The following is a 24,720-nucleotide window of genomic DNA, read 5'->3' as shown; positions in this document are numbered from 1 at the left end:
ATTCTAGAAGAAATTAACAGATACCCCAGGGCTAACTGGAAAGTAGAAAAGTTGAGGCAGACCAGAGGATGTGCCTGTGTATAACAAGATTTGTTAGTACATTTCTGTAACTTTTGCATTTGGCTAATGGCAAACTGGCGATTTAAAAACGCATGTTAAATAGTCTTTAATATGATTACAGTTATAATAAAACGTTTTAACTTTGAGGTAGAATTTACTGTTTTACATTGTGTTTATAACATGTAACATCATAAACAGAATTATTATCCTTTAGTTTGTAACTCTTGCAACATGATCACAACTATTATTTCTTACTTTTCAAAAAGGGTGAACCTGGCCCTGAAGGTCCCAGGGGTCCCGATGGAATCCCTGGAGTTGGGCATCAAGGAGCAAAGGTAAGTAAATAAGAAATGTTCAGCACCACAACTGGTCTTGCTACAGAATGTTTATTGTAACAATGCACTGTTGTTACTAGAGTCTTATAATATTGTTTCTGTTTAGGGTGAGAAGGGAGAAGAAGGACGTATAGGACCACCGGGACCTCCAGGCATTGGGGAACCTGGTTCTCCTGTGAGCACTGCATATAGCAATATGTTTCTTCTCTGTGTTCTCTTTATCTTCTTCCAATAAAGAAAATAATATAAACTTCAATAAACATATGAATATATATTAACCAGTATAGAGGTGTTATCAGGTCTTTGAGAAGGCAAGCATTTGTTTCTTGGTGTATCTTCTGGATAATCTACGTTGTACATTAGAAAATTAAAAAACAAACAACTGGTATTTGGGAAAGCCATGGGAAGTTTCCATCCTGATGCTGTGAAATGGCTTCATTTTTAAAAATGTCACTGGTGAATCCAAGGGAGCACAATAATGCCTGTCCATCGGCAATTCCTTGCAGTGTCCACTTGTCACCCTACATTGTAGAGTTACACCTAAGTCCTAATATCTGGTTAGCTTCCAGATATGCTCCTCTAGTATAATCAAACCTACCCCATGTGAATATTATGAATTAGGGTTACCAAGGTGAAATTCTAGTTTCCTCTTTTAGCTATGGAGTTGAATTATAAAAGTTACATGAAAGGTAGAAATGATTTCTTTGCGATATCTAATGTTCAGAAATAATATTTTACATTTGTTTTACTATGAAAACAGGGAAGTCCTGGCTCAGAAGGAATGCCAGGGGAGAGAGGTCAGCCTGGAGAGGGTGTTGCTGGACAGAAGGTACTATAATTAATGCTCATAAAATATTTGGTATGTAACATGCTTTAAATTTTTTTTTTTGTAACTTCTTTTTTATTGAGCATACATAATAATGACAGTTTGAATACTTCCTTTTTTTTAAAAAAAAAGCATATGATATTGCTGTGTTTAACATACAGTATATGTTGTTAATAACAAAGGATATCTAGGAATAGACAGATGAAAAGAAGGGATTAATAACTGAGGGAGTAACATGCTTTAAATTTTTAGGTCCATTTTTGAAATGTACATGCCAGATATGGATTAGGTACTGATATGTGACAAGTACGGTAGCTAAGGAAACTGCAGTCTATGGTCAGCTATATACACTTTTTTTACTCTATACCCCATATGTATTAATAAAAGGCACTAAGTTTGCCAAGGAGCAGTAACCCATTTTAGCCAATAAGATGTTTGCTTTCAAACAGGTGACCAGTAAGTGATACCTGCTGATTGGCTGCTATGGGTTACTGCTCCTGGGCAAACGTAGTGCCTTTGATTACATAACCCATCACCTACCATCTTCACAGAAGATGGCCTTTATTAACATATGATTTTTTTTTTATAAATTAATGGTTCAGATTCTTACCTTCAGAGAGCCTTGGAACATGGTGGATGACACAGCAAATTAGGTGCTATGCTGTCAAAGTACAGGCAGGTTCTCTTACTTAATACAATGAGGACCCATTTAGTTTTAACAAGAAGTTGCCTAGGGTGTCCAAGTGGCCAGTTGTCTCCAATTGGACAACTAACTTTAAAAAGTGAATTTCCACTGTGAACCAGATGTGAAGGGGAATTTATCTCATTACTATTTATTTTTTCTGGATTGGTAGGGAGAAAAGGGATCAGAAGGTCCCCAAGGACGTAGTGGCTTACCGGGATTGTCCATTAAAGGTGATAAGGTAATGTTACCCATAATAGCACTTTTATATTGTTATCTGCATGGAATGCAACCTAATCGTTCAGACCAGAAATTGTGTCAGTGCAGAAAGTGAAGATAAACATTCTGTTGTGAAAAACACCTTAGAGGAAGATAAATATTTTCAGTGACAAAGAAATTCCCAGGAGGTTGCTGTACCCACATACAGCTGTATAAATAATACAATCACTGGGTCACATGTAACCCAGCAGGATCCATAAAGATGCTCAAGTGTAGCTCAGTTAAGCTTCCCAAAACAGGGTAGGGGTCAAACTCATGATCACCCCTTTCCTACCCTGTTACATGGTGGTCTGGGGAAGCCCAGTTTGCCTTTTCTGTGTATCTACCAATAGAACAAAAGCAAAACCAAACAGCTCCATGTTTTAGTCAACATTTTCTGAACAAATAATAGAAAATGATTCCCAGTCTGAGAGTTTCATTTGATAATTGCTTTCTTTTCATTAATAATATTTATTGGCTACATACAAATTATAGACATATGTTAGAAAAAAAGCAATTTATTTTTATAATGAACAGGTAAAGAACAACAGCTTAGGCCTAAAGATGCAGCCAATAACCAGTGTCATCACAGTGCCGGAGTGCCATAGATCAGGATAAGGGGGGAAACTGGGGGGACTGTAGTCCCATGATGAATTATGATGGTTCTAACTGGTCTCATTTTCCACCCAGGAGAACCATAGCATTTCATTCAATCATATCCCTTGTCCTGTAAATATGCCCTATAGTTTCAATGGATCTAATCAATTTAACTTTAATTGTGAGGGATTCAGGAGGGAAGCATTCTTCCAATGGGCTGCTTGCACCATCTTTGCCGCTGTCAGTTTATGTGTTGCCAGTTAGTTAGACTACGGGGCAAGACTAGGAGGAAGGACAGGGGATAGTTTTGCTTTTTAATGACAAAGGCAATCAAGTATTCTACCATATTTCAATATAATTAGGCCACTAAGGAGCACTGTTTTATTGAATGTATAATATTTTCATTTTGTCTCCACAGAGGAAGCACTAATTAAGGCAGCGTCTACACATTTGGGCAGAATATACAGTATATATAAGATATAAATAAGTACAGGGATCAGTTCCCATCCTGAAGATATGATGTGATGCTGTACTGATTTATATCATTTTATATTATGTATTTCATTGTGGGCTTCTTTAATAAATATAATTCATGCATGGACTGCTTCTCAGATGTTGTTGGACTACAACATACAACATGCTAATGATCTTTTAGTTGAGTGATGGGAATTGTAGTTAAATAGTATATCTATAGGACAGCTGTTTACCAATGACTAGTACAGTATATATCATTATACATTAATAAAGTAAAACTGTTTGCTTATTCATTAGGGAGACATTGGGCCTCCAGGAACACCTGGTCAACTAGGACTTCCAGGCTCAGGCTCTCCAGGACCTCAGGTACATCTTTGATAGCAAAGCATATTTATAAATACTGCATTTAAATCTTTGTAAGCATGGTACAGGCACACGATAAAATAAGACCAGTGACACATTAAAAATAACAATGGCAAAAACAAAATGCAGCAAAAAACCTGTGCGAGGTGCTCAACAGGCACAAGGTGACTCTGTCCTTATTGCCTGTCATATATGATATGCACATTAGGGGATGAGTAGTAGGGAAAGAGAGAAGGGTGCCTACATGCCTCCATCCACCTGCGCCCATGAGTACAGCATCTTGAATACAGACAGCGAGGAATGCACAGGTATTTATGCTCCATTTTAGAGTGCAAGGATCTGCATTTTGCACTATGGACCATTCCTTGGGAGTAGTAAATAAGACCCTCTATATTTACAGCAAATGTATAGTTAATATACTGTAGGGCTAATTTTCTAACATAGGTGCACAAAGCAAATAATCAGGGACTAGTTTTGATAAATCTAAAAGCTAACTTATAATTGGATGCTATGGCAACTGCACAGTCCTTATTATATCAGCCCATGTATCTATCTCTCAAGGGTAGGTCTCTGCACTATAGGTATGTTTCTGCATAGCAAAGTATCATAACTGTTCTTATTTTCATAGGGCTTACAAGGAATAAGAGGGTTACCTGGTCCAAGGGGTCCTCAAGGTCTCTCGATACCTGGTATAAAGGTAAATTGTAAAAAAAAAAGGTCTGTGTTAGCACATAAAGCTGGAAACTTGTGCATTGATTGTGTGTATAGTCAGCCTGTGGTATTGTACAGTTTTCCCTCCATAAATTCAGGTATTGATGCATATAGGTTCACCTATCAATCAGTTTAATGTAAGAGTGTTTTTAGTGCCCATGCATTGTTTTGAGATTAGGATATAAACAGAATTACAAATAACTTTAGAAACCACTGTAAATGTTTATTGAATTAATGAATGTTGGAACATTCTGTCAAATTACATTTTTTTTACATTACACAAAAAACTAATTTCAGGAGTTCAACCCTTTAATCAGGTGGGACATGCCATGGGGAGTGGTCTGTTGTACAGTAGTTACTAATTGCTTGGATCCCAAATTATATCCATATAAGAGATAGGGGGTATCAAATTTAGTGGTCGTTAGCTCTTAGGCTCCTACCCCTTAGCTAAGGGGTTAGGGATCCATAGCTGGGGGGGTCATCTTAGCCTTTGTTTTTGTGTTAAATAAAGATAGGGTACAACTATTAATTTTAGTACTCAACATCTCATAGACTAAGGATTTTGGTGGGAAGACTATAAGAAAGATCAAGTAGGGATACTGCTTCCTGCAACCATCCTGGCTCAGTATAAGAACTTACTTTGTTTATGACCATAACCACTAGAAGTTAAATTATATATTTCCATTTCCATTCAGTACTTGGTGCAGTTGTACTCATTTGATTGCATGCTGTCACTTTATATTTAAGCTGCAGTCTGTGCATCTGCTGCAATGTTCTTTTCTTCTAGGGTGAAACAGGTGAGAAAGGAACCCCGGGCCCTGCAGGCCTGACCACACCTGGTTTTCCTGGACTTAAAGTAAGTTTTTATTGTAATAATGCTACTCCATCTCCTAGTATTGTTTCCATACTTCTTACATTTAGTACTACTATTACTATTTTTATGGTATTTATACCATAGGGTCATGTGAATTGTTATTTTATATAACTTTACACAGTGGTTTCAGAGTCCAACAATATAAGCACCTATGCTTTAGACTAAAGCCTTAATCAGTAATTTATATTACCTTTAAAGTCTGCTTTAAATCTACTGAGATAATCCCATACATACAAAGCTCAACTAGACCAACAGGACATCAAGGGAGGTCTACGTGGACCTACTGGGATAGACAGGAAGTTAATGGTAGAGAAGAGAATAAACTGTTTTGGTGAGGGGGTTCTTGTCTATGGTTTGATCATGGACCCTGGCAATCTAGGCTAAACTGTAGCCAATCAATATGTTGTTCAGCCACATTTCACAAAAGTAAAACACAATATTTAATGTTGTATATACTTCTTTTAGGAATAAGTTGCAGAAATATGCCATCAGCTGTTGAACCACAGCTCCTTTTAGCTATCAGTGTTGAGTGACTGAGCAGCTGGGAAACTGAGGGGTGATAGTCTGAACAATCTATCATCAGAAGAGGGGTATAGTAGCTGTTAGTAGGCCCTGTGGGGCACTGCCTAATGGGCAGTTTAGTAGGTCTGGACTGGGCTTCAAAAAGTTCCCTTCTAGCCCAATAAATTGTGACTGTCTATGGCATCTTACAGTAGCCCCTCTGGCATTTACCAAAACCCACAGATTGACAGTCCGACCACTGCATGAAACATATGTAGCTAGTTATAGGTTTGTAGTTTGTAGTCAGTTATAGGTGCCTTTCTTACACCTGATCCCCTTGGATCACTAAACAAACAAGTCAATCCCTAAGAGTCATGTCGCTACTATTATGTATGGGTGGAGACTGATCTGCTAAATTATGACAACTTTAAAATGTTGACAGCAGAAGAAGAAGTAGAGACCACAGTACGCATTGGGCACTTTCTAGGAGGATTAGGTTTAGATGTAACTTTTTTTGGAACGTTTAAAACCACCCATTAGCAATTACACAACCTATTTACTCCTGCAGTGGGTATATTGTTAGCACCGGTGTTTTGTTGGGATTATATCTAAAATACCTTTGTCACTGGTCAAGAATGTAATGGTATCTTGTGTTGCATTCATATACTTACATTCAGACTGCACATTGTATAAAAAATTATCCCCTGCCTAGTTCAATGGACTTAGATAAAATGACTGCCAATTCTGTATACCCCAGCATAGAAGGTACACTCCTTTAGGATTTGTTCTCTAGGTTCTTTTTGTTTTATTAATTATATATTCTGTTTTATTGTAGGGGAATCCAGGGCTTCCTGGACCTAAAGGAGACTCGGGAGAAAAAGGAAATGAGGGGAAGGAGGGAAAAAAGGTATATGGTGTTTTGTTATTCTGTATATAAAAAAATGTACAAGCATGAACAATTATGGAAATGGCAGTTTGCAAAGGGAATATAAATCTCAAACATTTGCAACTTGCAAACTGCCCATAGAAATGTTATCCCTAATTATTGGTATTATACATGAATATTTAATATGGACTTGCACTAGAATAAGTACAGAAGGTCTACATTGTTTTGCACTTCTGCCTCTGGTATGAGGTGTTGTCTGACTTTTACAAGCTTTAGCTGCATACACATAGCATTGCCCAATGAAATCCAAGACTTCCAATGATTTTTTCAAAATGATTCCTGGGTAGGCAGTCAGATTTCTGTTCAGCAACTCTTATCATATGTTGTCACACCACAAAGTATATATTATAAAGCAAGACACATTTTCCAGCTGGTTGAACTTCATTCAGGAAAAAGTCATTTTCCCCATTTAGGTGTTTTTTTATGGCAAAAGTTGTGACTGCAATTTTTTCCTGATAGTGACTCGTTTTTACAATTGCCACCCCCAAAGTTAATAAATCTGGCCCTGAGGGTTTTATTTATTAATGTTAGGAAATGGTATCTTTTACCCCTATTACTGTTGATATATCTGTAGGATTATATAAAATTTGTATTTATCCAACACTGCAAAAAAATTGATAGCATTATCCACCACTTCTGTCAGTTATGTGCAAAAATGTAATTTGCAAGTATAGGATCTATTATTCAGAATGCTTGGGACCTGGGTTTTCCAGATAAGGGATCTTTCCACAACTAGGATCACCAGACCTTACGTCTGTTAAAATTAATTTAAACATTTAATAAACCTAATAGGATTGTTTTGCCACCGATATGGATTCATGTAGCTTAGTTACCATCAAGTACAATGTAATGTTTTATTGTTACATAGAAAAAAGGAAATCATTTTAAAAAAATAAAAGAATGATTTGTTTAAAATGGGCTCTATGGCAGTTGGCATTCTTATAGTTTGGAGCTTTCTGGATAACGAGTTTCTGGATAAGGGATCCCATACCTGTACTAGTTTTCAAAAGACACTTTGCTACAAATGGACACAGGTATATGCATTGATAAATATATCAATTTGTCAAGCTCTTTCCTGACTCAAATGGAAGTTTTGCTGACAGTAAAGTGTTTAGTTCATGTGCTAAACTTCAAACATCTGGGAGTCTTTATAAATTTCTTAGATGTAGTTTTAATAAATAGATTGTAAGCTCCATGGGGCAGGGACCTCCAACCTCTTGTGTCTTTGACTCTTAACTTGTTGCAACTGTATTTATCTTGTATTTATTGTTGTACTTTGTATTTATCTATTATTATCTTAATAACCCCCTGTTTGTATTAATGTATTCTACTGTACAGCACTGCGTACATAAGTAGCACTTTATAAATAAAGATATACATACATACATAAATCTGCCTGTTAGTGTTAAATGTAACATTATGTTTTTAATACTGTTATGAGTTCTGTCTCATGTTCTTCTTCATTTTATAATCTTGGTGGTTCTACAAGTACTACAACATTTCAGATATCAGTTTTATGAACTACCAGTTGTGTAATGCATTTATTTATTTCAGGGCGAACAAGGGATTTCTGGACCACAAGGGCCAGAGGGTCGACCTGGAATTGGACTTGAGGGTCAGAAGGTGAGAAAGTAGATGTTGAGTATAAAATCAGGATGCAGCTGCTACTATAGCATGGATATCAAAGCAACCCTGGCAATTATAGACATTTAGCATTAGTCTGAAGGTTGCCCATATCTTGTACTACCACTCTTTCTCATGGCTTCCGTAATACAAGGTATTACCCTAATCCTGTACTGAAAGAACCCCTTCCTCAAGGCTGCTGCTGAAGGAAAACTAAATGCTGAACAATGTAGTCTGCCCTCATCTGGATGCATATTGTCTATTTTCCTGACAAATTCCATCAATACCTTCTAGAGATTTTAACTCTGCAGCTTATGGGCCAGTCCAATCAATTGCATTACACAGAGTAGTATTTCTATAAGTAAGGTTAAATTACAGCTGTATACAAGATCTGTGACTGGGCCCCTGACAGGGCTTCTGCCTGCCCCTCTCCCCCAGGGCAGCTCTATTGTATGGCTGACAGATGTTAAAACCAAATTTATACAAAATGCACATGCTACATAGCTAGCCAGTAATTCATTTAGATTTGCAATAGTTTCTGTCGAGCCATACATGATGCATCCATTTAAAACACTGACAATTTCCCCTTTAGTTAGAGATGTTTATAAAATGCTACGTACTTGCCCATTAAGTGTCTTGCATATTCATTCAAGCTCAGTATTGTCAGTAGGATTAAATGCTGGGGATACACTGCTTAAATATGTTATTGTGAATGATAACTAAATTCTATCTATGATACCATGTAATTTTTAGAACAATGATTAACTGCAATGTCTGCACTTAGACTGTAACCGTTCCATATTTTGTTCAAGAACTATAGCAAATATATATGAAATAATGTACAATCTATCTCCTTATCATAACAGGGTGATCAAGGGGAGAAGGGATCTGTTGGTTTAATAGGTACAAGAGGAATTCCTGGGCCTCCAGGTCCAAAGGTAGGTCTCATATATTCTTATTATACTCTAATTGTGAGGGGTTTGAGATAATACAGTAAAGATATTAAAAGTGAATGTTGTAGGAATTTGCAGGATTTAAAAAAAAAAAAAAAAAAAAAAAAAAGGTTCCAAACCAGAACTGCAGTAAAATATGGACTCGTCATTTATAGAATAATGTTAGTTTGGGGGCAATTTTAGTAGATACAGTTGATAGTACAAAAGCTGAAAGGAAAACTAAAGCCAACAATAAGTTTGCTTATATCAGTTATTGTTATGGAATAGGGTGTGGGGCCCAGCACTCCTACGCCCCATGAGATGTAAGGCCTTATTTACATCCACAAGTGCCGTTGCACGCCAGAATGATGCCAGCGAACAACAGAAAAGGCACAGGCAGACTTTTGGCTTATTTGCGCTTGATTTGCGATGAAGTGCACATGCAGTTGGATTTATTTTTGTGCAGTACAATGAATTCTGGCTATTGGATTGAATTGAACTGGCAATTGAATTCTGCATTTTGGAAACTTAGGGTCTGCTTCCTCTATAGCTGTAAATAACATCCTCCCTCCCCAGCCTCTCCTACCTTTGTTTTTGGAGGGGGTATGCAGTGCTATATAGTTATGCCAGTGCAGTACATTCTTTTTGCCTATTATTTTAATTAAGAAATTTTAAGAACTATCTATGACCTGTTATTTCTTGCACTAAATCAGAAGATGAAGTCACTTTCACTTTTTAATTTCCTGTCACTTCCAGGTTGGCTGTTTGTTGTTTGGAATACATTTGTGCAAGTTACAATTCTGTTTAGGTGAAACAATGTAGGAATGGCGGATGCCTTATTTACAATAGCAAGTGAAAAGCAGTAAAATAATTACAGAGCTACTTGCACCCACACATTCTCCTAACAACTTAGGAGCCTGGATCAGTTGTTTATTTAAGGATTTCCTTAGTGAGTTGCCTCAGTAGGTGGAATTGACTTGTGCCAATTAAGCTGGGTACTATTGATATAATTATTAATTCTGCCCTTCACCCTCCAAAAGTGAATGTTGTGACAGAGACAACATTTACACTGCAATTATGGGAAAATAACACAGCATTGTCAGTAAAAAAAAAATGTTGAATTGTGTTAAAAAATGATGATTTGTACAACTTCATGCCACTTTAGTAACTAAGGTTGCAGATTTTAAACACATTATTTAGCATAATGTTAATTTTGTGCATCTCTAAATAGTCTCTCTCTCTTAAATCCCTTCTTTCTAAGGGAGAACCAGGAATAAATGGATTAATAGGTCTACCTGGACCCTCTGTGGTTGGACCTCCTGGACTAAAGGTAAATTCATTGATCTCAGACATTTTTATAGAACAAAAATATTTAGCAAAGGCTTTTTTTTTTTAAAACTGGTTAGTACATACATACCACCATCTTCGTTCAATTTGGTTAATCCAGACGGCACACCACCATTATCCATTAGCAAACTACCCGACAAGGTGGCTCCCAAAAAACTAAATTTAGCGAGGGGAACTAGATCACCCCTCAAAAACGGGAAACCCCTATCCTGAAACACTGGCCACGATCACCATGCACTGTTATTTCATTAATAGGACTGAAATTAGCAAAAGATTGTGCACTGTTCGACCTATCTGCATTGTTAAATAAGAATGTAATACAAGTGTGCTGTCGTGGATTGTTATGCTGTAAACCACAATAAAAATTATAATTTAAAAAAAAAAAAAAAAAACTGGTTAGTACATTATCATAAAGGAGGAACTGCCAGTAAAAATCATTCAGATGACTTTCATTTGCAACCAATCAATTCAGCTCTCAATTAATATGTCAGTTAAAAAAGAGGTAGGGATTTTTTATTTAACATATTATTAAAGGGATTGCTTTTTACACTGTGTTATTATGTAATATGTATATTACTCTAATGGAAGAATGTCTTATAAAGCAGGATTTCTATATGCATGCTTAGTGCTATATTTACTCATTGAGCAGCTGCACAGTAACAAGGCAAATGTCCCACACAACAGTTTCATCCCCAATTGTATTCAGCCAGCAGGGATTTCACTGGCTTGGTCCCCTAATATCCCTGTCACTGCACAGGTAATCGTTGCAGTAGGGGGCAGTATCAGAAGTTTATCTGCTGACCACTTCAGCCTCCCATTCACTGCTTTCACTTTAGTGTTTCTGGGCAGAAAATATCCAGTTCCCTTGCATGTTGTCTGTTAATATTTTCTAGCATTACTATTCCACTAACAGGACTGGTTTGAGCGGTTGCCAATTTAGATGTGAGTTTGTGCGAGTGAATAGCATTTTCTTCTTGTCTTACGCTCCTTTTTATTTTTAAGGGAGACATAGGACCGCAAGGACCAGAGGGACCAGTAGGAGATCCGGGCCAATCAGTCAAAGGAGAAAAGGAAAGAAACATTCATTGTCATATAGTTCATATAATTCAATGTCAAAACAATGGGATTTCTATGATACTGATTCTAGCAAAGAGCTTGTGGTAATCCCAGGAGGCAACACCATTTCCAAACAAAACATTTTCTATTACAGATATCCTTATCCAATGTTCAGTTAATGGTTGTATGCACTATGATGTACTTAAGCATTATACATGAGTAGCCATAGCTGGGATGTGAATGATGGACTATCAGTTTATTATGCAGCATGAAGGCAGTGTACAGTCTTATTATATAGGAAAAAATGTACCCCCCTATTGTAAAATATAAGGACATTATAAGTCACTAAGGAGTTCCATAACCATATAAAGGCACAAAGGCTGAAGTGTTTTTGTAAAGATCATGGCTTCTAATACCTAATCATGTAATATTTTCTAATATTTTGCAACAACAAATTCTTTTTTAAAGTTTCAGTGAGTCTTGTGGTGAAAATGACATCGCTAAGCACTGATTATACTTGATGGCATCACTAAGCACCATTTATAAGGATATAATTCACTAAAAATTAATGGTTCTTTATATATTGATATAGAACATTATATAAATTAAAATTTTAAAAGAACACAGCCAAACTGTATTGGGAAAAACTCAAGTTATGCATTGCTTTAACCGGAATGAATGCTCTGTGCTAAGTTTACAGCATTTAGTATTTGTTCCATGTCGTACATATGGGACTAATTCTTAGCAAATCAGAGGAATCAAGAGGATTTTCAAAGATACATTTACATTTTTTGTGAATTTGGTGCCAGTCTGAGCCAATATTAATACATATTAACAGAAATAACAGCTAATTACTATTAATTTTTGCTGATTATGATTATATGTTTAGCATTATGGGGTTTTTATCTGTACCAAATGTATCTATTTCAGCATAACTAAGAGCATAACAAAAGATTTAAGGTAAATTTGAATAATATATAATTTGACATATTATTGATGCAGGGTGATGTTGGCTATGTAGGACCACCAGGTATAACTGGGCCCAAAGGAGAAGGCAGTCCAGGAATCCCAGTAAGTATTTATGCAATGAATAAGCCATATATTACTGGAGGTGTACACACAAAAATATCCAAAATGTGACTAAGAAAGTGACAGTAGTTAATATGATATTAATCATGGGTAAGATATATAGCCAAAAATATAATAAGTCACAATCTACAAGAAATAAAAAACAGAATGGGCAAAAAACAGATAGATAGGAAATAGAAATGTATAGCCACAGAAAGCAGTTATTGCTCACACAAATAATACATAGGGGCATATTACTAATAAAATTTGAAATTTCAGATTTGACACACTATGTCAACTATGATGCAAGTCTGACAACTTTTGGTTATATTAATTGGTCTTTCTAAAAATTATAATTACACCAGTGTGAAACTTCAAAAATACGCCAATTTATCAAGCACGACAAAAGTAACCATAAAGATACAGCTGCCACTTTAGCATCTCATTATCTACTTATATCCTTCATGTTAATATCCCACACAGGTCATTGCTTTATGGTGTTAATTCACCAGTCTTATTGCCTCTTTTAATTGTATGGTTAAATTTTGGGTAAGCTTATTTGCTATCCGCAATTAAAAATTCAAAGTCCTGCCGTAGGTTCCAGTGTTCAAAGTGAGTACTCGTCAACAGGTAACAGGCCCCGTGCCGGCTGTACACATTTCAAATTCAATACAAATAACCCGGAGAGTACATATGCACCTGAGGAAGGCTGATAGCAGAAACATGTAGTGCAGTGATATCTCAATAAATTACACTGTAAGCTTATTTGCTACCACAAATAATATTTTTATAAAAACATTGCTCACAGGGTGATACAACAGTGTTTTCCTCTCTCAGTAACCATTTTCACCTTTTGATGAATACATTGGTATAATTACATGACACATTTTTACCAGTGTTATTTGGCACAGTACACTTACAGTAGTTGCAATATGCAATTAAGGATATAAATCAAGGCAGAGTGCCAGGTTAAAAATAATTTAACCAATCAGAGCCTGACCCTGCTCACCACACACCATTTAATTACCTGTACCCACTCAACGGTCCAACCCATGCATCACTAGTGACTCCATTTCTCAGCTTTATCTAAAGGCCAGAGATAATACTACACATGGACATCCACAAATTTGAACATTATTGAACACAATTTGTCCTCAAAGGACAATAACATACAGTAGACTGAACATACAGTTGATATTTGAAATAGGTTGTAAATATGGTAAGTTGGTATGGTCAGTTGTCCATGTAATTTTAAATAGTCCATTTTTACAAGGATTTAGAAATCTAGCATTGTTGAATGCTTTGTGTTCTTTATGCTGAATGTCTATCAGGGCAGAAGATATTCTCTCTAGAGCTTTGCTATATAATGTAGCTTAATAGGGATATTTCCATTTTTTTTGTCATTTTTACATCAATATAATCAATATTGCTTTAACTGTATTCAGCCAATGTAGTAGCATGGTTTTTCATTCAGATAAGTTAAAAATGTTTAACCTCTGTGGAGCCTCAGAAGAGGAATACATCATCCAAAATTATCGTTAAACATAACATTCTTCAAAATCAACTTGTTTTCAAGTATGCACTTAAAGATGTTGACATAACTTGGGGCTAAGCTACTTCCCATCGCTATCCCTTAAATGCTAAGACCATAAGGTCAAGTATATTTTACTATAAGGAATTACTTACTGTAGTAACATTTCTTCTGAATACTCCATCCCTTCCTCATGAGAAATTAATGTTTATAATTATTGTACATCTATGCCACAGAGCAACTGTTCTATGTTTCCAATTAGGCGTTGGGGAATGTTAGTAACTATGTTCTGTAAAAATGTATCTAGTTATTGTGATAGTGGTTGCAAAACGGATTCCATTGCAGAAATTATGGGATGTCCCCGCTGCTTTAAATAAATTGACATATGTTTGCATCTAAGAAGCTGTCCAGTGGATTCCTGCTGTATATGAATCTTCAGCAATATGCCAATCATAAGCCTTTAGTTGGCTTCCTTATGAGTTTCATAGGGGTGGATGAATTTTTAAAATGCTGAAGGATTAAGGTTAGACACCTGCAACCTGTCTAATAAATACCATGCTGTTCTGAGTGAGCCATTGACTATTTTAGACTGAATTGGAAGATCTGTCTTCTGTGTTGAACATATAAATCTCAATACATTTTATTTTAGGGTCCTCGTGGTATTCCTGGTGCACAGGGATTACCTGGTGAAAAAGGTACCGGAGACCCTGGGCAAAAGGTAACATTTTTTTAAGTCTGTTAAGTCTTATATATTTGCCCCCTTTGTTGTACTGTTTGTATTGAGTGTGCTGTACAAATTTTCTTGATATGCTGCTTAAAGAGAATAGTGTAATCAGACTGTATATAGACAATACACACAAATGTAATCAACATGAGCCCAATAAATTGGGTTTGTTCTTCAAATACATTCTGCCTATTTGCCTATTTGCTAATACAAGAATCTCAAATTACTCTACATACCACATTCTAGGCTCTTCGGAGGAAGTGCAGTAAAATTAAAGTTTACTTAATCAAGTCAACCCTCTGCTAAAAAAAGACTCCTCATTATCTGTACTCATGAGACACAGGAGGAGGGTTAGTAATGAAATTACAATGAATACTGCTTCTTAATAGAAAAAATAAAGAGCCATTTGCTTTCCCAAAGTAAAAGAAAAGGCAGAACTTAGAAGCCACATTTATGTGGCACTGCTGCTTATTTCCCCTTTAATTGTCAGATACAGAGTTTGCTGTTCTGTAGTTATGGGTATTGTTTAGTTACTGTTTATAAAATTCACATGCTAGACAAGGGTATTCTGTTCTGGGACACAGTTAAATGGGAATGGGCCAGATAATATTGCCAAGTAAATTATTTTTGGACAGAATTTCCAGCTTTTTAATCCATACTCTCTTAATGAATGCCCACCATGGAGTGGCTGGGGTTTGTTTTTAATAACTTTTTATGGTTCTTGCACCATTTTTTGCCCATTAATAAGTGAAAGTCACATAATAGTAACTAGATGACTGTGTTAGCATGGCAGAAATGAACAAAAATGCTGAAAGAAGTCACATAAAATATACAAAGATATCGATTGATAGGCATCCAGGTATAACAAAAGAAACTCATGCTAAGGGGTCTGTTAGTTGCTGTGGTGGGGTAAATATTCAACTTTAATGTAAGTGTAAAGGTACCAAATAAGACAAAATATGATGCAGGATATAACCTAAGTTACCTGGGTTCCCCAGCCAAAAATATTTTTGGTCTAGGTACACCTGCTGCTCATATACAGGTATGGGACCTATTATCCAGAATGCTTGGGAACTGAGGTTTTCTGGATAAGGGATCCCTACCTGCACCTGCCATGCTCATTTCCTATAATGCTGCATCCCCCCCCCCCCCCCCCGATTTCCAGTGTCTCATTGGTCCCAATAGCACAATTACACTTGTACTTCATCTCAGATAAGACCTAATTGCACTGAATATTTTCTAAACATAATTTGGGGCCTCAGTTACTTGTCCTTTAATTCAGCAAAATTTACTATGTATAAAACAAGTAGCAATAGTTGAGGATAAAAAACACAGCCATGGCTTTCCTCAAATAATTCCCACTTAGCTTCATGTGCAACAAGTTTTTTTTTATTTATTTCTTTTAATTCTGTTTTTTTTTTAATCCAAAGTACCCTAATACTCTAATGCGTAAAGGGGAAGAATTTTTTTTTTTGCTTCCTAAAATGTTAACATATTGGTCATTAATTTAACACAAAGGAATTTACATTCATTTTAAAGATATGCATTATTTTTTATTAGTTTTTAATTAAAAAAATAGGCGTTACTTTTAAGACTGACAGCACACAAAAAATTGTTTAGCAAACAATGGACTTGTGAACTACTCTTTTTAAAGGCATGTCACAGATTGCACAATATTTATGTAACATGATAGGTTTAGTAACTTTCTGAATTGATTTTTTTATTTCTGCCACCTCAGAGCAGACAAACACCTATAGGCTAGACGAGGAAAGTTTAAAAAAAAAGTGCAATTAAGTAGCAGGAAAAACTTTTGTGCAATATGAGAAAATTATTTCATACCAAGCTAACTTTGCTGCACAATTTCTGCACAGGGGCACAGCGTCGCCCTGTTTGTAGACACATGTAGCAGATATATTTGGGTGCAAAACAGGGCTGGGGTGCGCCAGGCAGGTACCTCTACTAGCTACCCCTAGGGTGCAGGGGTGAGGTGGCCGACCGGGTTGCCTAGGGCGCCTGGTTAGCGTGGCCTGCCCCTGTTGCACAAACTCAACGGTATATATTTTAGGTCTATATTTGCTTTGTGTGTGTGAGAAAACACAGACAGAGGAAACCAATATGTTGCTTAAGCAGTTGTATTTGGATAAAATATTATATTCAATCTCAGCAATACAAAGGCCCATATTCAGTATAATACGAATTATGTATCTTATGACTACTCAATAGAAATATATGAGGAAACTTGGAAGGGAATTAAGTGCTGAGATTTATACTGTAATGAATATGGCCCAAAAAAACCTTCGGCCTACCTTGAAATAAATGTGTAATGTAGACAGCTTTATTTTAATAATAAACTCTGTGAAACTCTTCTGTTCTAATACAGAGTCCACAATCTAACAGTGGGGACGAGGCCCCCCTCTTGTCTAATACCTGGCATGTCATTCATGTCCCATACCTTGCATGTCATCCCCTCCCTGGGCGCAAGTGCTCTTAGAATAAGCAGTATGGGGCACTTTTTTGCAACCTTCAGTGCTCTTGAACTTGTGGTCATGGGCTTAGAAAATGACCCCTTTCATTTTTTGTGTTTTTTTTAAATATATTTTATACTGCAGTTCTTAAGCTTGGAATTTCAACGGTTACCTGGTTGGTATGGCTTAATTACCTTGCAACCAGAATGGAGGATTAAAATGACAAGGCCAGGACAGAAAAATAAGTAATAAAAAATAACAATAATAATTAAACTGAAACCCAAATGCTTTTTGGTCACTGACCCCCAAACAGACAGTTTGCTCTTTAACAAAGTTAATTTAGAGGTGATCTGCCTCTTTATGAAATGTACTTTTGTTTGATGCATTAAACAAAAGTGACTTTGTTTCATCTTGATGTGAGTATCTTTATACTGTATAATCATGTGAATACACAGAAAAATGTATCTGTAAAACTATTCAAAAAATAATTTTGCTGATCCAGGATACTGCTGCCAACATTTCCACTGAATGATTTTCTATACATGGAAATTTATTCCTGAAATGTTCATTACTGAAAGCATTCTGAATTTCCCAGTTACACAATGAGCAATGATATGACTAATGTGATGTTTTACTTCTATTCCAGAGGCTGTAACAAAATAAGTGTATACACAACTATTATATATATATACAGACACAATAGCACAGAAATGGTCAATGTTGACTCCCTCCATCCTCCATTTTCTTGTACCACAATCCCTGGTTGTATGTCAAAAATTTAAGACACCCAGCTGATTCACAGTAGAACGCATAATTGAAGTAGCAAGGATATACCCACACAATTGATACCACACAGATACATGTGGCCTGGGTAAAACACTACAGGTATAGGATCCATTATCCAGAATGCTCGGGACCAAGGGTATTCCGGATAAGGGGTCTTTCCGTAATTTGGATCTCCATACCTTAAGTCTACTAAAAAATCAATAAAACAGTAATTAAACCCAATAGGATTGTTCTGCATCTAATAAGGATTATTTATATCTTAGTTGGGATCAATTACAAGGTACTGTTTTATTTCTACATAGAAAAAGGAAATCAGTTTTAAAATTTTGAATTATTTGATTAAAATGGAGTCTATGGGAGACAGGCTTTCCGTAATTCGGAGCTTTCTGGATAACGGGTTTCCGGATAAGGGGTCCGATACCTGTATAATATACTGTTGATGTCATAGTGAAAAAGGGCTAAAACCACATTGGTTGTGTAACTTTGCATCCAAGGGCTTCCAAAGAAAATTTTCCAGAGGATGAGGGGCAAGGTAATCAAGCTAAAGCAACCTGTTTTAGGGCTCTAAGGGCTCTGGCACACAAGGAGATTTGTCGCCTGCGTCGCCACAACAATACACACGAAGAGATTTCATACGAGTTGTGCTCCAGGCGATCTGCTACCCATGGTACCACTCAACAGTTACCCCTCCCACATGTTTACTTAAGTCGCTCAGAAAAGGGTCTGTGTGCGATTTGAAACAGAAGGCGACTTGAAGTAGCCTCGTATGTTTTGACGCTGGCGATTTCCATTGGTTTACCATTGGCGTCTTGCCGTTCGTCTTGTTGCCAAATCGCTCTTTTAAAAATCGCCGGCGACAAATCTCCTCGTGTGCCAGAGCCCTTAGAGTTGATTCCTGATGCGGGTTGGGTACTTGTGGGTATGCACGGAATACCCACTAATTGGTTTGGAGATGGGCAGAAAAGCCCAGATGTCCTAACTGTGAGTGTGGTCTACGGTGGAGGTAATGTATGTGTGTGTATATTTAATATATGGTGCAGAAAAAAGTCAATTGCAGGTGGAAGCAGATGGGACTTCTACAGTCACATAAAGTAGAATAAATCACATTGCATTGCATTCAGTCTAACTGTAGCCAACAGTCCCACCTAACTACCCATTACAGACACACAGAAAGGTAGCTACACATTAATTACAGACAGGGTCCAAAACTCAGCCAATATATTGTGCTTTAAAAAGTCTTCTGAACTTAAAGGTTCCACCTGCTTCCCTCAGGCTGCTGTTCAACTATAACACACCCAACTTTTTTTTAGCAAGTATAGCTTGCACATAATACGTAAATTTTCTTGAATTTCAGCACCTGAAATCTATTTAAAAACGTTTATGCAAACATGAGACTATCCAAGCTGCAACTAATACAAAGACCAATATATATATATATATATATATAATGGTTAATACATTTTTTTATTTAGAAACTTATTGGGATAGTTTATAAGCAGGACTGGTAAACAGGAAACAACTAGCAGTCAGTGGGAAAAGTGGCAATCAATGGGGAACACAAGAGACTTTATGGGGATTAAATCACAAGCTGATATCTTAAACACTATTATAAGGACCTGGGGCACTTTTTCTTGCCCTGTTTGAGGGGGAAAGTCCCCCCCTTGTCCCTTACTGTGGGCGCCTATGCAAATGCACAGATAATCCTCCTGTATTGGGCCACTGCTTATCTGTGCACTGTCCAAGCCCTATTCATTGTGCTCATCTCAAACAAGACTTATTTGCAGAATTAAAAGTGTGCAACTCCTTTTATGGTGACTTAACTCTGTAATTTTTACAATTATTTTACACCACCTCTGACCTGTTGTAACCCCTTTAAGACAATGATAAAAAGTGGCAATAAAAATTCTGTTTTAAGAAGTGGTATAAAAACCAGTAATAGCAGCCCCCTTCTTATTTCACAGAAATTGTTAAGCAACAGCTGCTTTTTGCGTTTACATTGTTTTCAAAATTGATAAACTGTTTTATGCTATTCATATGCTATTCAGAGGTGTGTTTATTTATAGGACATTTGTTACACCTTAGGATCCTTAGGGCGTTTATACTGATATATGACTTTAAATGTGATTTAGGACTGCATATCTCTGCTGCTCTTTGGAATGTGTTGTACTGAAACAGATGTTAAGATTTTTAGGAAAGCATAGTCTTATGTTTATGGAAATAAAACAATAGAGGATCTTTTTCGGAAATTATTTATTGGTACTCTAGTTGTGAAAATTCTGGGATCTAATCCAACGGCTGACCATGGGAAAGCTGGAGAAACAAACCACATTATGCCAATATTTATATGGAGTGTATCCAGTTGCTGGGCCGTGCTCTGGGGTATTTCTGCAGTAAATCTTAGTACTCTAGCAAGTGTTTTTCATTCAATAGTTATAATAAAATCTATAGCAGCTGGCTAAATGGAAAGTTCCTTGACTACAGCCCACGTAAAACAAATTTTCACTCAGACAAAATGAAAATACATTATCCTTGCAATATGTAAAAATATATATATAGCAATCATTATTTGTGATATATTATTTTAAAATTATATTTTTGAAGGTAAATTTCCTAAAATATATCTTGGCACAATTACAATGAGAACCTGCGACTTGCATCTTCTTTACTGTTTACACTACTAATATTAATTGCCACGGACATAGGACAGCATTAAGAATCAGTTACTCATGCCTTTTCATGGACTTAATATGTTAAGGGGGGGTTATAAGCTCATAAAATGAAAGTAAATGAGGGGAAACTTCTTTCCTGGGTTCACTCGTTATGTTCAGTTGCAAATATACTACATTTCCAAATAAGTAATATAGCTATAACAGTGTTTTTAATGATAAGTGATTATTTTAGCCATACATTATTAGCTCTAAGCTATATTGAGCAGCTCACAATCAAAAATGAGAGTATTTTCAGTTCTTTGGGACAGATAATGTCAGAGTCATCCAAAAGTCATCTCAGGATATTCTGGAAAGTTGTGGCTGCAGTCATTTGCAAAAGTGTATGAAAAACCAGTTCAAAATAATGTGAAACATTAGATAATAGCGGCTGCATATGGATATAATATTCCACAAACTACACTGTATTAAAAAATGATATATGTGTAATGTTTTCTAGGGTGAGCCAGGAATAAGAGGTCCTCAAGGACTTCCTGGACCAAGAGGAATCGGATCACCTGGAAGTAAGGTAATGGGTTCATACTGATTTTGTTTCCATATGTCTACCATACAAGCATAGCCATGAATAAAATCTGATTTGTAGATAGAATTAGATTGATTGCAGTCTAAATCAATACTAGCTAGAATATATGTCAGAGCACAAACTAATAAAAATTAATATAATTGTAATTAATAAATTGTATTATTACTTTGGTGTAGCATACCTCCCAACATTTGAAAAGTAGAAATTTTTTTAGGTCACGCCCACTTTATGGCCACGCCCCCCAACAGGCCCATTTTACAAAACCACACATGAAAAGTATAAAATACACAAAAGCGCACCAGAAGACAGACAGTAGCTCCCCCCAGCATCCTCCAGCTCCCCCTAGCATCCTCCCAACATCCTCTAGACCCACCAGCATCCACCCAACATCCTCCAGCTCCACCCAGCATCCACCCAACATCCTCTAGACCCCGCAGCATCCACCCAACATCCTCTAGCTCCCCCCAGCATCCATCCAACATCCTCCAGCTCCCCCCAGCATCCTCCAGCTCCCCCCAGCATCCTCCCAACATCCTCTAGACCCCCCGGCATCCACTCAACATCCTCCAGCTCCCCACAGCATCCACCCAACATCCTCTAGACCCCCCAGCATCCACCCAACATCCTCTAGACCCCCCAGCATCCACCCAACATCCTCCAGCTCCCTCCAGCATCCTCCCAACATCCTCTAGACCCCCCAGCATCCACCCAACATCCTCCAGCTCCCTCCAGCATCCTCCCAACATCCTCCAGCTCCCCCCAGTGTCCTCCCCAACATCCTTCAGCTCCCCCCAGCATCCACCCAAAATCCTCCAGCTCCCCCCAGTGTCCTCCCCAACATCCTTCAGCTCCCCCCAGCATCCACCCAAAATCCTCCAGCTCCCCCCAGTGTCCTCCCCAACATCCTTCAGCTCCCCCCAGCATCCACCCAAAATCCTCCAGCTCCCCCCAGTGTCCTCCCCAACATCCTTCAGCTCCCCCAAGCATCCACCCAAAATCCTCCAGCTCCCCCAAAACGTCATCCCCAGCATCCCCCAGCTGCCCCATACCTTACTCCAGCTGCCCCAAACCTTACTCCAGCTGCCCCATACCTTACTCCAGCTGCCTCCCAGCGTCCTCCAGCTGATCCCTTACCTTCCTCCAGCGTCCCCCTGCATTCTGCGGCTCCCCCTGCTCGTACCACGTCCCCCTGCCCGCTTCCTCCGGCTGCGCCCGCGGCTCTTCTTCTCCTCCCCGTGACGTCACACGCACGGCTCTTGTTAGCGCCGCAGCTTCTGCACAGTGAATCCATAAAATGTTAGAACTGAGCGGCACAGAAGCCGCGGTGCTAACGAAAGATGCGTGTGACGTCACGGGAGCAGAAAATTTAAAAAGCGGGACAAATCAGCAGCTATCAGGGACAGCGGGACAGAGACAGAAAATCGGGACAGTTGGGAGGTATGGTGTAGTGATCCAGTTTTAGACTTTACACTGTGATAAGAAATCAAAATACAGGTGTGGGATCCTTTATCCAGAAATATATTATCCAGAAATCTCAGAATTATGGGAGGGCCATCTCCTATAGACTCCATTTTAATCAAAACCATCCGAGTTGCTAAGTATGTGGTGATGATGGCTTATAAAATATAAGAATGTGCATTTAAGACTATTATTGGCAGTATACTGTACACCAACAAACCTACCAATGAAAAATGTATTTTTAATTCCTTACTTAGATTCATTTTCTGTTCAATATGTTTAACAGGGCACAATGGGACAGAAAGGAATACAAGGAACCCCAGGGCCAACTGGATATGGTGTTCCAGGACCAAAGGTAACGGCTGATGACACTTAGAATAACAAACTCAAATAATAACAAAGAGTTGTTTATTTAAACACATACTCAAGCTTGTGCAAACTTGTCTATAGCATGGTAGCATGAAATCGGGAAGTGGTGTAAATAATAAACATATATTTATTTTGCTCCTCAGATCCAATTTACCTGATGTTTAAACAAATGAGTGTTTTTCCATTGTACTTGCTGTGGTTGCATTTCTTACAGTCTTGCTACTTTAAATTCTACTGTCATTGTCATATTTCAAAAAGCACTTCTGTCCAGCAACTGGCTGCAAGGCTGCTCCTGCAATGAGGCAAAGTGAGAACCAGGGGCAGCAAATGCATGGAGCTGGTGGGGGTGGGGGGGTTCTTTTTCTTCTCTATTAGAGGATAGAGGAGTATGGGGTCTGTCAGATGACAAATTCAATATTTCTGTTTGGGGACTCTAGTACATCTGCTAGGAAAGCGAGTCCCCTAAAACATATATTGGATCTAACTGTCAATGAAAATCACCCAACTCCTACATAAAGAGAGAATGAAGATAAACAGATGCTGAGATGGGGAGAGTGAAAATAAACTTGATTATTTTAAAAATGGTTAAAAAGTTTTTATTTGATTACATTTAGAAATGTTCTTATTTCTGTAAGATGACGGTTATATAAAATTTCCTTGTTTGTGATAGTTCCCCTTTAAATGCATAGTGAAAGTGAGATCAGAAGCCACCACACAAGTGCATAATAACTGAAATTCATTTTCTTTGTTTATTATAATCATTATGTATAATTTCTATATAGGGAGAATCTGGATATAAAGGATCAATAGGACCTAAAGGATCAATAGGACATGGCGTTCCTGGCTCTAAGGTAAAAAGATGTGTTTAAACTAGAAGCCACTAATGGTGGAATGTAGTACAGGTATAGGACCCATTATCCAGAATGCTCATGACCTGGGGGTTTTCCAGATTAGGCATCTTTCTGTAATTTGGATCTCCATACCTTAAGTCTACTTAAAAATCATAAAACCAAATATTAAATAAACCCAATAGGATTGTTTTGCCACCAATAAGGATTAATTATATCTTAGACGCGTTTAAGTACAAGGTAATGTTGTATTATTACAGAGAAAAAGGGAATCAGTTTTACAAATCTGGGCTGGTGGGACCTTTTTTTCCTGGTGCCCAGTCTGACCCTGCCTGTCCAGGTGTATGTGTCATCAAGGGGCAATCTTCCTGTATGGGGAAGGCTAGTGTGTAACAACAAAACACAGACACACATATATTCTGTACAATAAAGGACACTCACATAGACAAACATCTAAACATGGGTTCAACGTTTATCACTTGTTTGCTGTTAATTTTAGGGAAAGGTTAGGGACTATTAATATTGAGTGCATGTGCTGGGTAACACTGCCACGGGAAGGTTATAGTACTGCCAGTGGCGTAACTAGAGGTTACTGGGCCCCACAGCAAATGCTGGTGCTAAACAGAAGTTTAAACAA

The 24,720-nt window shown here is 37.5% G+C and overlaps 1 protein-coding gene across 1 annotated transcript in view; it reads left to right on the top strand.

Annotated features, from left to right (window-relative positions):
* Window positions 1–24,720, top strand: part of col28a1 (collagen, type XXVIII, alpha 1) — a 62,818-nt gene that overhangs the window by 24,859 nt on the left and 13,239 nt on the right. Inside the window, exons 12-28 of the mRNA XM_031904455.1 lie at window positions 327–395; window positions 502–570; window positions 1,156–1,224; window positions 2,076–2,144; window positions 3,530–3,598; window positions 4,224–4,292; window positions 5,094–5,162; window positions 6,517–6,588; window positions 8,182–8,250; window positions 9,117–9,188; window positions 10,444–10,512; window positions 11,532–11,600; window positions 12,588–12,656; window positions 14,834–14,902; window positions 21,325–21,393; window positions 23,153–23,221; window positions 24,018–24,086. Coding sequence (XP_031760315.1) covers window positions 327–395; window positions 502–570; window positions 1,156–1,224; window positions 2,076–2,144; window positions 3,530–3,598; window positions 4,224–4,292; window positions 5,094–5,162; window positions 6,517–6,588; window positions 8,182–8,250; window positions 9,117–9,188; window positions 10,444–10,512; window positions 11,532–11,600; window positions 12,588–12,656; window positions 14,834–14,902; window positions 21,325–21,393; window positions 23,153–23,221; window positions 24,018–24,086 — 1,179 coding nt within the window. The remainder of the gene's footprint in view (window positions 1–326; window positions 396–501; window positions 571–1,155; window positions 1,225–2,075; window positions 2,145–3,529; window positions 3,599–4,223; window positions 4,293–5,093; window positions 5,163–6,516; window positions 6,589–8,181; window positions 8,251–9,116; window positions 9,189–10,443; window positions 10,513–11,531; window positions 11,601–12,587; window positions 12,657–14,833; window positions 14,903–21,324; window positions 21,394–23,152; window positions 23,222–24,017; window positions 24,087–24,720) is intronic.

This window comes from Xenopus tropicalis, chromosome 6, assembly GCF_000004195.4.
Source record: "Xenopus tropicalis strain Nigerian chromosome 6, UCB_Xtro_10.0, whole genome shotgun sequence".
NCBI classification, from domain to species: Eukaryota; Metazoa; Chordata; class Amphibia; order Anura; family Pipidae; genus Xenopus; species Xenopus tropicalis.
The sequence above is the reverse complement of the archived record's forward strand: the minus strand, read 5'-3'. Positions and strand labels throughout refer to the sequence as shown.